The sequence below is a fragment of the Catharus ustulatus genome, chromosome Z, assembly GCF_009819885.2.
Source record: "Catharus ustulatus isolate bCatUst1 chromosome Z, bCatUst1.pri.v2, whole genome shotgun sequence".
Taxonomy (NCBI): Eukaryota; Metazoa; Chordata; class Aves; order Passeriformes; family Turdidae; genus Catharus; species Catharus ustulatus.
Genome location: NC_046262.2, coordinates 52,926,811 through 52,940,853, shown reverse-complemented (window position 1 = coordinate 52,940,853; position 14,043 = coordinate 52,926,811). Strand labels below are relative to the sequence as shown.

Sequence of the window (14,043 nt, the reverse complement as noted above, 5' to 3'; positions counted from 1 at the left end):
TCCAGATTTTGCTGGGAACTGGCTTCACCATCAAGAAAAGCAAAGTCAAGGACCTGCCCAAGAGATCCAGTTCCTGGGAGTAAAGTAGCAAGATGCACGGCGTCAGATTCCCACTGATGTCATCAACAGGATCACCACAATGTCTCCACCAACCAGCAAGAGGGAAACGCAAGCTTTCCTAGCTGCCATAGGCTTTTGGAGAATGCACATTCCTGAGTACAGTCAGATTGTGAGCCCTCTCTACCTGGTCACCCACCAGAAGAACGATTTCCACTGGGGTGCTGAGCAGCAGCAAGCCTTCGCCCAGATTAAGCAGGAAATCACTCATGCAGTAGCCCTTGGTCCAGTTAGGACAGCACCAGGTATAAAAATACGCTCTACTCTATTGTTGAGACCCATGGTCTGTCCTGGAGCCTTTGGCAGAAGGTGCCTGAGGAGACTCAAAGTCGGCCACTGGGATTTTAGAGTCAAAGTTACAGAGGGTCTGAAGCCAACTACACTCCTGTGGAGAAAAAAAAATCTTGGCTGCTTATGAAGGAATTCAAGCTACCTCAAAGGTAATCGGCACAGAAGCACAACTCCACCTGGCACCCTGACTTGTGCTTGAGTGGATGTTTAAAGGAAAGGTTCCCTCTACTCACCATGCCACCCATGCCACATGGAGCAAGTGGATTTCTCTCATCACACAGCTTGCTTGTATTAGAGAATTGAATTGCCCTGAGATTTTGGAAGTAATTACAAATTGTTCCGAAGGCAAAAACTTTAGTCTCACTGACAAAAAGGAACAAGTAGCATGTGCTAAAGAAGCCCCACCATACAACCTCCAGCAGATGAAGCATGCTACACTCTTTTCACCAATGGTTCCTGCCGCATCGTGGAGACGAACTGGAAGTGGAAAGCAGCCGTATGGAGCCCCACACGGCAGGTTGCACAAGCTACCGAAGAAGAAGGTGGATCAAGTCAACTTGCTGAGCTCAAAGCTGTTTAGCTGGCCCTGGACATTGCTGAAAGAGAGAAGTGGCCAAAGCTTTACCTCTGTACTGATTCATGTATGGTAGCCAATGCTCTGTGGGATTAACTAGAAAAGTGAAAAAAGGCTAACTGGCAGCACAGAGGAAAACCAGTGGGGGCTGCTGATGAGTGGAAAGACATTGCCACTCAGGTAGAAAAGCTACCTGTGAAAGTCTATCATGTGAATGCCCATGTCTCCAAGAGTTGGGCTAATGAGGAGCACCAAAATAATATAAGCAGGTAGATCAGGCTGCATAGCTAGAGGTATAAAAGACAGACTTACAGTAATTTCACGAATACAAGCCGCACTGTTTTGACCAAAATTTTGCTCCCATACCGGGAATGCGGCTAATATTCAGGTGCGGCCAATATGTGAATAATTTTCTGACATTTTCAACACTGGGAGTGCAAACCAAGTCAGTGCAAACTGCAAAGTCGAGCTCCTGCCAGTAAAACCCTGCATTTACGCGGTTGTTACAAATTGATACTCTGTTGCGTGGTGGGTGGAGCTGCTCTGTGCAGGCAGCACAGGGGGTGGGGAAGGCGGGGCAGCTCCCTCCTGCTGGCCCCGTGGCTCTGGAGATGGCGGGGTAGCTCTCTCCTGCTGGCCCCGCGGCTCGGAGGAGGCAGGGGCTCTCTCCTGCTTGGCCCCGTGGCTCGGGGGAAGGCGGGGCAGCTCTCTCCGCTTGGCCCCGCGGCTCGGGGGGCTCCCATCCCCGCATGCCGCTGCCACAGGAGCAGGCAGGCTACATCCCCGGCTCCCATGGCCGCCGCAGGTCCCGGCGGGCTCTGTGCCCCCCCTGCCGCCGCGGGGCAGCGCCGGGCTGGGGGGAGTGAGCCCAGTGGTGGCAGCAGCCGGCCCCGAGCGGCTCTGCTGAGCGGCAGTGCCGAGCTGGGCCACCCAGCCCTGTCGGCAGCCCCGAGCCCTCGTGGCCCGAGCTGAGCCAGTAAACCCCGCCCTACCGCGGTTCTGTTACTATTTGGCAACTTTGTTGCACGCGGGTCCTCGCTGCAAACACAGAGCGGCTTATTTATGGACAAAAACAAAATGCTTGCCAACACCCAGCGATGCGGCTTATACTCAGTGCGGCTTGTATTCGTGAATTTACTGTAGATTGGCAACACAAGGGAGAATTGTTCCTGGCTCAATGGGCCCATGATGCCTCAGGTCATCAGGGCAGAGACGCCACGTATAAGTGGGCACAAGACCGAGGGGTGGATCTAACCATGGACAGTATCTCTCAAGTCATCCATGACTGTGAGACGTGCGCTGCCATCAAACAGGCCAAGCGAGTGAAGCCTCTCTGGTATGGTGGGTGTTGGTCCAAATATAAGTACGGGGAGGCCTGGCAGATTGACTACATCACACTGCCTCAGACCCGCCAAGGCAAGCGCTACGTGCTGACCATGGTGGAAGCCACCACTGGATGGTTGGAGACCTACCCTGTGCCTCATGCCACTGCTCGGAACACCATCCTGGGCCTTGAAAAACAGGTCCTTTGGAGGCATGGTACCCTTGAGAGAATTGAGTCAGACAATGAGACACATTTCAAGAACAGCCTTATCAATACCTGGGTTAGGGAACATGGCACTGATTGGGTGTACCATGTGTCCTACCATGCACCAGCTGTAGGCAAAGTAGAGAGGTACAATAAACTATTAAAAAACACCTTGAAAGCCTTGGGTGGGGGATCTTTCAAGAATTAAGAACAGCCACCTGGCTAGTTAACACCTGAGGCTCCACCAACTGAACAGGCCCTGCCCAATCTGAATCCCTGCATACAGCAGACAGTAACAAAGTCCCAGTGGTCAGAGGTTTTTTAGAAAAGACAGTTTGAATCAATTCTGCCTCAAGTACAGGCAAACTCATTTGTGGGATTGTCTTTGCTCAGAGACCAGGTTACACATGGTGGATAATGCAGCAAGTTAGAATGACATGGTGTGCACCTCATGGAAATCTACTTGTTAAGTAAGAACTACATGTAAATATTACTATTGAATGTCACTGTTATTGTTTGTATTTAGCTGTATACTGTGTATATATATATATATGTATAGTGTATATGTTTATTGATTTAGAAAATATATATTAAATATTGTAGTAAGCTGACAATATAGAGATAAGGGGTAGAATGTCTTGGAGTGACTTTAGGATGCTTATATCCCCAGTCGTCTGTTCTGTTGGTGTTGAATATTGAGCTCTGCAGCTTCAAGACTCATTCCAGGAGTGAAGGGGGAGAGAAGAGTTTGTTATCAGAGACTGCACTTGCTCCCCTGCATCCTTCACACAGACTGTGATGTCTGCAGTGGACAGCAGGAGAGAGCTCTCCTTTGCTCTTGGTTAGTTTGGGTTAGCTGAGGCAAAGAAGCTCCCTGGACTGTGGTTTTTCACCCTTTTTCGTGGACCTGTTTGAACCTGCTCTGGACTGAAAACCCAGAAGAGCCCTGGGATCTCACACCTGTGGCCCACTGGGCCTGGCCTGGGCCGTGGCATTTCCCAGCGCCGGAGGGGCTGAGAACAGCCTGAGTGAGCCAGGCTGCACCCACGGAAGGGACTGTTCTGAATTTGTCATCTCCAGAGCAGTGAGAAGTTTTGCTGTTTAGTATTGCTCATTTTTGTGCTGGGAAGTGTTTTACTGTTAAATAGGCAGGGGTTTTTTCCACTTCTCTCTGAAGAAATGTTTTCCCAAACCAATTAGAACTGCTTAAATCTGTTTGCTAAAGGGACCCCATTCAGAGGTTTTCTCCCAAATTTGCCCTAAACCAGGAGAGCTCCAAACAAAAAACCTGGAAAACCCAAACAAAAATGAACAAACTTAAAGGAGCTACTTGGTTTCTCTGATTAGTCAAGTTCAGCTAAAGGTCTTTACACTAACCAGCAAGCAGCAAGTCCTTGAAAGAGAATAAGCAAAATGTTCAAAGAGCTAATTTTCTGTACTTGACTTCACACTTTAGTAGCAACTACTGATTTTTACTGTGGAGACTTTTGGAGCACGTCATATCAATACACAATAAAGTTTTGGTGACCATGTCTCTCCAGATGAATTTTATTTCTTTTATGGTGTGTCTGGAAGGTACACACACACACACACACACACACACACACACACTCACTCACACACACACACACTTTATTTAGCTTAAGATAAATGTGTCTGTCTGTCTGTATATTTGTGAGCAGACATGCATTTGAATGCATGTGTGTTCATCCACTTCACTTTGCAGGTTTTGGTTTACAGGACCTCTGGTGGACAATCAGTCTGTCTGGAAGAAAAGTACGCCCACAAATATCACATGGAACTAGCTGGGCTTGGGCGCTGGTCCAGGCAGCCTCATTTAAAGCATCAAGATCATAGAAACCTTTGGCTGGAAAATTAGAGAAAGAAAGTATCAGCTTTCATTCTGGAGACCCACATTCAACTCTTTATGGAAAATATTTTCAGGAAATACCTGTTGACTGAGCCTTTCAGTTTAACCAAACCATATTGCTTTTGCAAATGAAAAAGAAAGAAGCAAAAGAGTAAAAAATATATTAAAAAGGTTATGTTTTTTGTCCCAGGGGTTGAATTAAAGTAACTTCAAACTGAATCATTTTGTATTGCAGGAGAGTACAGAGAAAACGTCATGCTGTGTGTTATGATCTGCATTCTCAGCTAATTGTTAACATCTTTGCATACATACTATTATCAGCAAATTCACTTTTTGGCTTTGCTTCAAGCTCTGTTTAACAAGCATATGTTATCTGACCATGGCTATGGGTGGGACCATATCGTACTTGAGAATATGCTCTTTATACTGCTCTGGATAAGGGGCCCAATTTTCTTCCTGTTGGAGTCTGTGTGAGTTATACTAAAAAGTGGAGTAAATCTTAGATAAGCCTAAAGCCTAACAGACAAAACCTACAGTACTTTTAAGCCACAACTTCCTGTGGGGTCATTGCACTGATGCATCTATTGTCATCTAAACACTAATCCAGCCTTATCCTCAGTTATTTTCCACTGTGGGAAGAATGGCTGCTCTGAAAACTCAGGAGCATTTTTCAAACACTCAAATGTGTTTTCAAGATTTAATTTGGGTAAAAAAATAAATCTTGCTTATTTTTATCTTGAAATGGATTTTCACATAATGTTGTTTCAAACTGATTTGCAAAAAGGCCAGGCAGGTTGCTTAATACCTGGATTTAGATCTTAAGGATTTTCATTTGAAGTGCATGCAGAAAAAAATCCACATGGCTCAAATTGAAGACGTATTTGCTTCATCCTTCTCATTTCGTATGACAATATAGAAAATATTTTAAAATCTGGCTTTTTTTCTTTGAACTGTTAGCAGTGGACAGTTTTTAAAATAAAAAGGATTTGTGCATTTAAAAATATTCCATGGTTTCTGTCATTGGCACATGATAGAGCTCTTCATTAAAGGCCCATACAATTTTAATATGATTCATATCCAATGGTTCACATAACCACAATAAGCCTTAGATCTCTTAATATGCCTGTTCCTAATGTTCTTTTTGTTAGAAGAGCAACCAAGTAGTGTTTCTTTTCTTGGCTGAGACACATATTCCCTTTGCTTGCAGGAAATGAATGTGTATTTTCTGTACTTTGGAAAGTTTATGGAAGATTGAAAAAAAAAAAAAAAAGAAGAAGAGGGAGAAAGAGAGATGACTTTCTTCTCCTTGCAGGCATGTGTTAGGCATTCCACAAACAAAACACCGTGTAATGAGGGCAGTGGTTGTCTTCCCGTGACACTTGAGTTTTCAGAAAAAGATTTATGTAAGTTATAAAAAGTTTTATGTAAGCAGCTAATATTTCTGAGCTTTTTTGGAACATTTTCTATTTCATTCAACAACAGGGGTAATCCCTCCCCCCTGAGCTGAGAAACTGTGAGACATGCAGTACATGCATGTGGTCTGAAGGTCAGTTATACACATGATCAAGAGTAAGTCTTATGGTAAAAGAACAACTCTGAGATTATTTTCTCAAGGCCAGGAGTATGAGGCAGCTGCAGGGGGAATAACAATTTTAGCTCAAGCTACAGAACTGATCAGGCTTGCATCAGCAGGCATTTAGGGACAGATGCTGGAAGCAGGTCAGTATCCCCAGAGGAACCACAGGCACACACCTCACAGGAGATGCGAGGCGCCTGATATGACTCATTGAGTAAATGAGACAACTTTCTGATTCATATCTGGGAGCCTTCTGCTAGATTGTTTTCTCAAAGAGTGGTTGTCTTTCTGCTTCCACTCCTTCAAAATAAGAATAGTGTATTTCAAAATAACCTGATTTGCCTTTTGCATCCTCCTTTTTCACATGGAATTCTCATTTTCTCCATCTGTTTTACCACACAATGTGTAATAATTAAATAGTGCTTAACATCTAAAAAAGCAAATACAATGAAGATGTCTTTTGAACACATCTTTTACTGCAGATTCAACTATGCCACTTGGCATCTGTTAACCAAGTTCCGGTTTAATATTATTTGAACTTTGATTATTATTTTGAACATCTGGTTAGTGTTCTCAGTGATCCTGCTCTCTTCTGAATGTCTTCTGAGGACATATTTCTTTGTACTGCTGTAAACTGATCTAGTGTATGACTCTTTCACAAGTGAGTTGTAGGAGACTTTGTCTACTTTTCCAGACATTATGGGAAGCTGAGGGAAGTTGTGGGGAATACAAAAAAAAAAGTGTGTGAATTAAATGCCTGTGAGGAAGTGGTCCAAACTTAGCCCAAAGTAGCTCAGACCAGCTGGTAGGGCCAGGGAAAACTTCCAGCAGGAAAGGTGAAATAACTTTATGTGGGAATAGGGAAGTCCTGGGAACAACTTCCAGGCAAAGCATGGATAGGAATTTGTGAACATACGACCCTGGGATACATATGACAGCCCATCTTTGTGGGTGTGGGGATCATCAGTGTTCATGGATTTGAAGAAGTGGAATCTTAGAAAACAGAACCCAGAGCATAAACATGTACAGTTGGCAAAAAGAAACTGTTTACTTTGTACTACATATATTTTTTCTCCACAGTGTTTATATTACACTGTCTCACAATGGAAGCTTCTCAGACTTGTAAATAAAATGGGGATCAATAACATCTACAGGCTGTTGACTGTAGAAGAAGAATCTGGCTGAAGATCTACACCTATGTTGCCTGAGGGTATTTAATTTTAATGATTCTGTGTCATGTCTGCACGCTATTCTTGGATGGTTTTACTCGTTTTACAACAGGCTTGTCAACAGTGTTTAAAAAAGTCAAAAAAATAGTAATGTAGCTGTGAAATAGGTGGCTAATCTATTTGTGTTTTGATTCAGGACACAGTGGCACACACAGAGGAATGTCCTAGGAGGCGTGTTCCATAGGTAATGACTACTTTTACTTCCATGGATGCTTTGAAGGAAAGCATAAAACAAAGTTTTGTAACTAAACTTACAAAGAGAACAAAGTAGTTGCAAACTGTTTACTTATTGCTTTAAAGTGTCTTTTTAAATTCTTCCCACTTTTTTGCTCATCTCTTTTAATTTGGTCTGTGGCTTACCTTGCACGGTTCTGACTTCAGGCTTTTGGGGTTCTGGCCTTCTCAGGTGCTTGGGGAGGTTGTCATTCTCCTGGTGCCACTTCTTCAGGCATTGCGGCTCATGTATACTAATAGATTTTGTTCCATACTCACGGCCACATATGTAACAAATCACTGTTGGTGGCCGTCTTACCACTTTTGCCTGCAAATAACAATGGTGAAGGAGAAGAAAGATTGTTTTCAATATTGATTTTGACTCAGAATGACTTTGTATGAAAACAGTTATTTAGATAAGGAACCTGATATCTGTGAAATCTGTGTAACTGTTAGTTTGAGCCTGGTTTTGTTTGGAATCAGTCCTGAGGCTTGTAAGAGATACTGCCTCACTAACTGGGCACCTGGAACAGGCAGATTTCTTCTGCAGATGCTGGGCTGAAAATTCATGTGTGTGACTAATCCGTACTTAGCTGTGTTAAGTTTCATATCTTTTATTTTCATACCTTCCAAGTTCTTCACATGCAAAAACAATATCTCTGCTTCATTAGATTGAAATGCAGCATCCATCTTAAATGGTTGAAGCCATTTTTTACTTACCAAGCAGAAGTAAAATGGAAATTAGCAACAAAAGCTTCATCAGCTGAACTCTTGATCTCGAGTACAGTAAGAGAGAGACTCTATTTTTGCACCAGAAGACAGCTCAAAGCACTGTGTCAAGCCTTAGTATCTCTCTTAAGCTAGACCACAAGGGCAGCTCTCCCAAGAGGTTCTTTAGGCCACTTTTGCCCCAGATCACTTAGCTGGTGGAATTCTTGGCCTTCAAAGATTGAAAGTAATCCAGGATATTTCAGGATGAGGGCCGAAATAGGAAGTGAACTTTGCCAGTGACTGCAGCAAGGGCAGAGCTGGACTCTAAGGAAGTCATTGTTTCCACACTGAAGGTCTGCTTTTGTTCTCAGAGAAAACAGCTCAACAACAGAAGAAAAAAATTCCTCAACCCCAAACCTCATAAATATGTAATCTAAGGCTCAAAAATGTATAATTACTGTGGTATTGCAGATTATGGACTCAGCTGTGGCCTTAGGCGCGTCTTTGGCTAGGTGTGGTGTCAGTACGAGCCGTGCTCCAGGAAGTAGGACAAAAACATGCTGTAGAGAAGAACTTTGAGACACACAGATGGGTCTCACAACTGCCAGCACTTCCTACACTTCTGACTGCAGAATACCAGTAAGAGATGAGCTATTCTCTGCCCTCCTCACAGACAGCCATGCCAGACCAAATACAGGAAACCTTTCTCACTCAAGAGTGGTGGGGGTTTCATTCTTTCCTCTGCTGCTGTGTAAGACAAAGCATAACCTGTTCCCGTATTTATGACTCTTTCTGTCAGCCCATCAATGTGTTCATGAAATTCTGGGCAGCTCTTTTCATATTTATGTTACAGTCTGAAAATGTCATTAGTGAACAATCTGCATAAGATTGCCTTCCTGAATCACACGTGTAACCTCACTTACATGAAAGTAATACTACTCTAATAAAGTGTTTTTTTCTGGGAAAAGTTGGACTTCATCTGGAAAGTTCTCACAATGTCTTGAAATATAACATCCAAAGATGGGCTCTCCAAGGAGATTTTCATCCTCCTGACTTTCAAATGGAATTTCCTTGCTATCTTCAAGAACACAGTACTTTATAAAAGCGTATTTTCTAATATATGTAAAAATACAACCTTATTTTTCTATTTTTTAGATGAATACACCAACAGCTGTTTTAAAAACACCTTATAATTTCCATTATCAAATTTCACCTACTTCTTCAAGTTGTGAGCTATAACTTGTGTGATTTTGAAGTAAGAATTTGGGTTGGGATATAAAGTATTCTGAAGACACTATATATTTATTTGTAAGCTCTGGAGAGCTTTAGATAAGAATACTACAATCTAAACTCCTGAGATCAGAGAACTCTTTTTAGTGTGCATGCCTGCTGAGGGTACGGTTATAATATTTTAGAAATGGTTTCTTAAAAAAATGTTAGGTGTAAAATCACTGGGAGCACATTTTCCCCACAAGTTCTCATTAGCTGGGTTCCTGCCATTCATTTAAATGGTCACTTATTGGCTGTGAACTAGGAAAATGCAATTTGATTTACATTCAGTTTATAGGGACTCTTCTCTCAACAGAATAGGAAAAAGAAATCCTAGTACAAATGCAGAAATCTTTTCAAGTAGAAATGTCTGTCATTTGCAATTTCCGTAATTAAAAATGGTACAGAAACAATAGGAGAAAGCAGAATTAATTAAAAGGAATCAGGTCACTCTTACAATAGAATTATTTTGAGGCCAGAAAAATACTGAGATTGACCCATCACCACACATACAATTATATATACAAATTCTTGTCTGCACACATGTTTGAAACCTGAAAGACATTAGCCTAAAAATTGGTAGTAACAGATTTTTCTTTTTTTAACTGTGGAATCCAAGATATGATAAGCTTTACTTGGACTTTCTACAGCTGATGATATTTACCCTTCATTTCTTTTTTATTTTCAGTGTGCCTATCCCAAATGTCACATCTGGAGGCCTGCAGTTTGAAACTAAACTATTTTTGGAAACACCGCAATTTTCCAAACCAAACTACTCACAGGCCAGTGGCTAGGCTGTCTGTTCACTGCTTTGTTTTTAACTTTCAAAAAGGATTGTAGGGAAGGTCTGTTCCTGAGGATGTGTGTTATTATAAAAATACCTACAAATACCTAACAGTGTAGTTAGGCTTTCCTCTGGTGTCTCAGTATTTTCTTTTTTACTCCAAGACTGCTAAGTATGTCTGCGTGACTATGAATGAAGTTATTTAGCTCAGAGGGCTATGCAACTATGTATTTTCAATAGACCTGACATTACTTAAGGTTAGCCCCAGGCTGATGTTATGGTGTTACATGAGGTCAAATCCTTCCATACTGCACAAAGCTTTTTATTTCTTCTTAAGTACACACAATAAGACTGAATCCCAAACTCCCCGACATAAATATTTATCATCCAGGACTGCACTCACCTCTGTCCTTCTTACTTGTTTAATTATCCATGTATTTTAATGGGAAGAGGTGCAGCATTCTGCTCTAGGGCGGAGCTCTTGTCATAGACCTGAATTGCCCAAGGATTAGAGGCTCAGGAAAAGATTGGTACAAGCACTTAGCAGCAACATTCTATGTATGAAAGCAGCCCTTTCCTCACAATCGTCTCTCCCAAGTAAAAGGCATGTTGCATAAGGATCTTGGACAAGGTATAGCATGGTTCTCATGACTATCCAAAGCTGCACATCACAGCCCGCCAAATCTTTGAGACAGACACAACAGCAGTCCTGTTAGGATCATATGCCTGTGTAGGAAAGTTCCTTGAACAGCAGGGTAATTCTGCAAGATACAGTAATTTCACGAATACAAGCCGCACCAATTTGACCAAAATTTTGGTGGAAACCCGGAAGTGCGGCTAATATTCCGGGGCGGCTAATCTATTAACAAAATTCTAAAAGCTGCCAACACGGAAGTGAGAGCCCGCGGCAGCCCCAAGCCAAGCTGGAGCCCGGCCGGCCCCGGCAGAGGTGGGAAAGCCTGGCAGAGAAGGGGCCAGCAGTGTGGGGGGCGGGCGGCAGAGCCTGAGCCAGCAGGGCGGGGGAGCCCGGGAGAACTGGGGCTAGCAGTGCAGGGGAGCATGGCAGAAGCAGGAAGGCCGGCGGGTGGGGCTGCCTGGCAGCGGGGGAAGCCCAGCAGAATCGGGGCCAGCAGTGTGGGGGAGCCCGGCGGTGCGGGGGCCTGCAGTGCCGGCCAGGGCGAGGAAACGCGGCGGCGGTGCAGACGGGAGGGGGCGGCCGGCGAGCCTGGTGGCAGCGGCAGCAGCCCTGCCGGCGGGGCGAGCGAAAGCGGCGCTCGCGAAAGCGCCGCTCGGCTCGCGAAAGCGCCGCCGCTCGCGAAAGCGCCGCGGGGCGGGGCGGGCGCGGCGCTCGCAAGGCGCGGCGCAGGGCGAGCGAAAGCGGCAGCGGGGCGAGCGAAAGCGGCAGCGGGGCGGGCGGCGAGCCCGGCGGCGGCAGCCCTGCCAGCCGGGCGAGCGAACGCGGCAGCGGGGCGGTGCTGACGGGAGAGGGGGGCCAGCGAGCCCGGCGGCGGCGGCAGCACCACCCGACCAGCCCCGCCGAGCCGTGGCGCTGAGCTGGGCCACCCGGCCCCGTCGGCAACCATGAGCGGGCCGAGCCTGCCTGGCCCCGCCCCGAGCCAGTAAAGCCCGCTATGCCGCGATCCTGTTACTAATTGGCCAATTTGTGAAAGCTGCGCACGGATTCTCGCGACGAACGAAAGTGCGGCTAATATTCGGGGTGCGGCTTATCTATTGACAAAGACAGCAACATTGTCGAGGCACCGGGGGTGCGGCTTATAATCCGTGCGGCTTGTATTCGTGAAACTACTGTAATGCATATAATTAAAAATACTACTCCACTGGAAGCATGAAATATTTATTTTTTTCTCCTGATGTGCTTTCTTTTAAATCTAAGTCAGTACAGTTGATATGGCATTCATGTACAAGCAAAGGAAGGAAGCTCAGTCATTCCCAATGATAATACTCAGTAAGTTTCATTCACACCATCCATTCACTGTCCATTCTCATCTAAATATCTGTATTTGCAAACGTATTTGTCAGTATTCCAAGAAGGTGCTCAAACCATGCAATGAGACAAAAAAAAAAGCTCATCATTGACTTTCCACCTTCATTAGAATTATAATGCACCTGCAGAAGTCTTCCCTTTACCAAGATGCTACATGGCTTTATGCTAGAGCAAAATCCAACATTAAAGTTCTTGCTACACAAGTTTTCAAGACTCACACTGTGTTAAAATGCATTACAATTCAGCAAAGAAGGATCAGTGAAATCTTTTTAGGTACTTAATCAGATAAGAAGAAAACAGCAGATGGCAGCACCATCTAATAGGCTTTTAAGATCAATGTTATCTATTGTGAAAAACCCCATTACTCATATACACACAGCAAGTTATTGATGCTCACTTACATGTATCACATATTTTTGTCTATGAAACAATAGAACACAGACTCTGTTTTAGTGCAAGTCTGAGTTTCAGTAGCTGCAGACACCACTTCCATTGTTTGGGGTATCACAGCAGAATCCAAAGCAGATTTTCTGAGCTGATGTGACCCTTGAGAGTCCCTAAGCATAGGCTGTTGTTTTAAACAGCCAGACATGACTAATTCAAATGTGTTCAATGAGTCTGAGAGCAATGACAGGTACTGAAAGAGAGCTTACAGAGGCTGTTCAGTCTCCACTTCTAAAGACATTTAATGCAGAACTGAGAATTTGTCAGTTATGATATTGGCCTAATTGATGCCACAGTTACTACAGGGGAGAGAACTCCCCTTTAGCATATAGGCAGAGGCATACAGGGAGAAGTGCTTGCAGATGTAAAGTTAAAATGCGCTTTACACGGGGTCCACTAAACCAGTCAGAACTTCGTTTTGAAAATGAGGAAAATCCAGCTTTTTCATTTAGGACCTCTTTCATTGCATATGTTTATTTGACAGTAGCACTACATCTCTTAAATACACTTTCATAAGGGCTGGGTGGTTGTTTTCAGTTATTACTTTCCTCTGATGTTCTGCTGAACCAGGACTTTAAGCAAGTACCTAAATAATTCATTGTCACAGTGAGTAAGTCTATTAGATCAGACAGAGATTGCCCCAAATGCTTTCCAGCCAGGATCAAAACAGTAGCCATTTCACTCCACCACTAGTGAAGCACTATTTTTTAACAGAATTAATAAGCAGCTGAGTTGCTGGTAAGGTTAGCATAATTAAAACCATATGCTAGAAAAAGAGGAAGACTTTAGCCCCTGTTCATAACTAATCTGCAATAATTCCATAAGCTTAGTGCTTTTCCACATCCTTCAATGTGTGGACCTTTCAAAATGTTCAACTGGAAATGAAGATCCTCTCACAGAGAATTTAAACCTACAGGAAAGTGGCATCCTTTGACAACTTCTTATAAGCTGTCTGCAAGTCCTGAAGAACTCCTTCGATCACAGGATATTTCTTTGAATCTTCCCATCCCACCTCTGCCTTTAACGCACAATTCTGTACTAAAGAACAGCTCTAAAAATAATACAGTAATAGACCTCAGAGAGGTAAAATCCATCATTCCTTCCTGAAAGTCGTTGTTAATAATGAAGTCCCTCAAAGTCAATTACAAACTTCAAGGTGTACAACCTTATTAACTCTGCTGCAACTGATGAACTGAAGCTGCTTGGAAGTAAATGAGGAAACCTGTTGTTTGCACAGAAGGAAGAACAGATTTTAATAGATTTAACTTCGGCTCTGCAGAGCTCACAGAAGTAAAAAGTGGTAATAATGTTGTTGTTCAACAAGTCAACAGATGTGAGTGAATCCACAAAGGGAGCAGATCTGTTGTGCAAGAGGGTAACATTTTTTACAGAGTCACTGTCAGTGCCAAACCACACTCCAAACTTCTTTTTT

At 43.7% G+C, this 14,043-nt stretch overlaps 1 protein-coding gene across 1 annotated transcript in view; it reads right to left on the bottom strand.

Moving 5' to 3' along the window:
• Window positions 1-4,124: 4,124 nt before the first annotated feature.
• LOC117010353 (zinc finger protein 474) overlaps window positions 4,125-14,043 on the bottom strand; it is a 57,512-nt gene continuing 47,593 nt past the window's right edge. The window contains exons 5-6 of the mRNA XM_042780142.1: window positions 7,546-7,726; window positions 4,125-4,377 (exon numbers count right to left, since the gene is read on the bottom strand). Coding sequence (XP_042636076.1) covers window positions 4,226-4,377; window positions 7,546-7,726 — 333 coding nt within the window. The 3' untranslated portion in view covers window positions 4,125-4,225. The remainder of the gene's footprint in view (window positions 4,378-7,545; window positions 7,727-14,043) is intronic.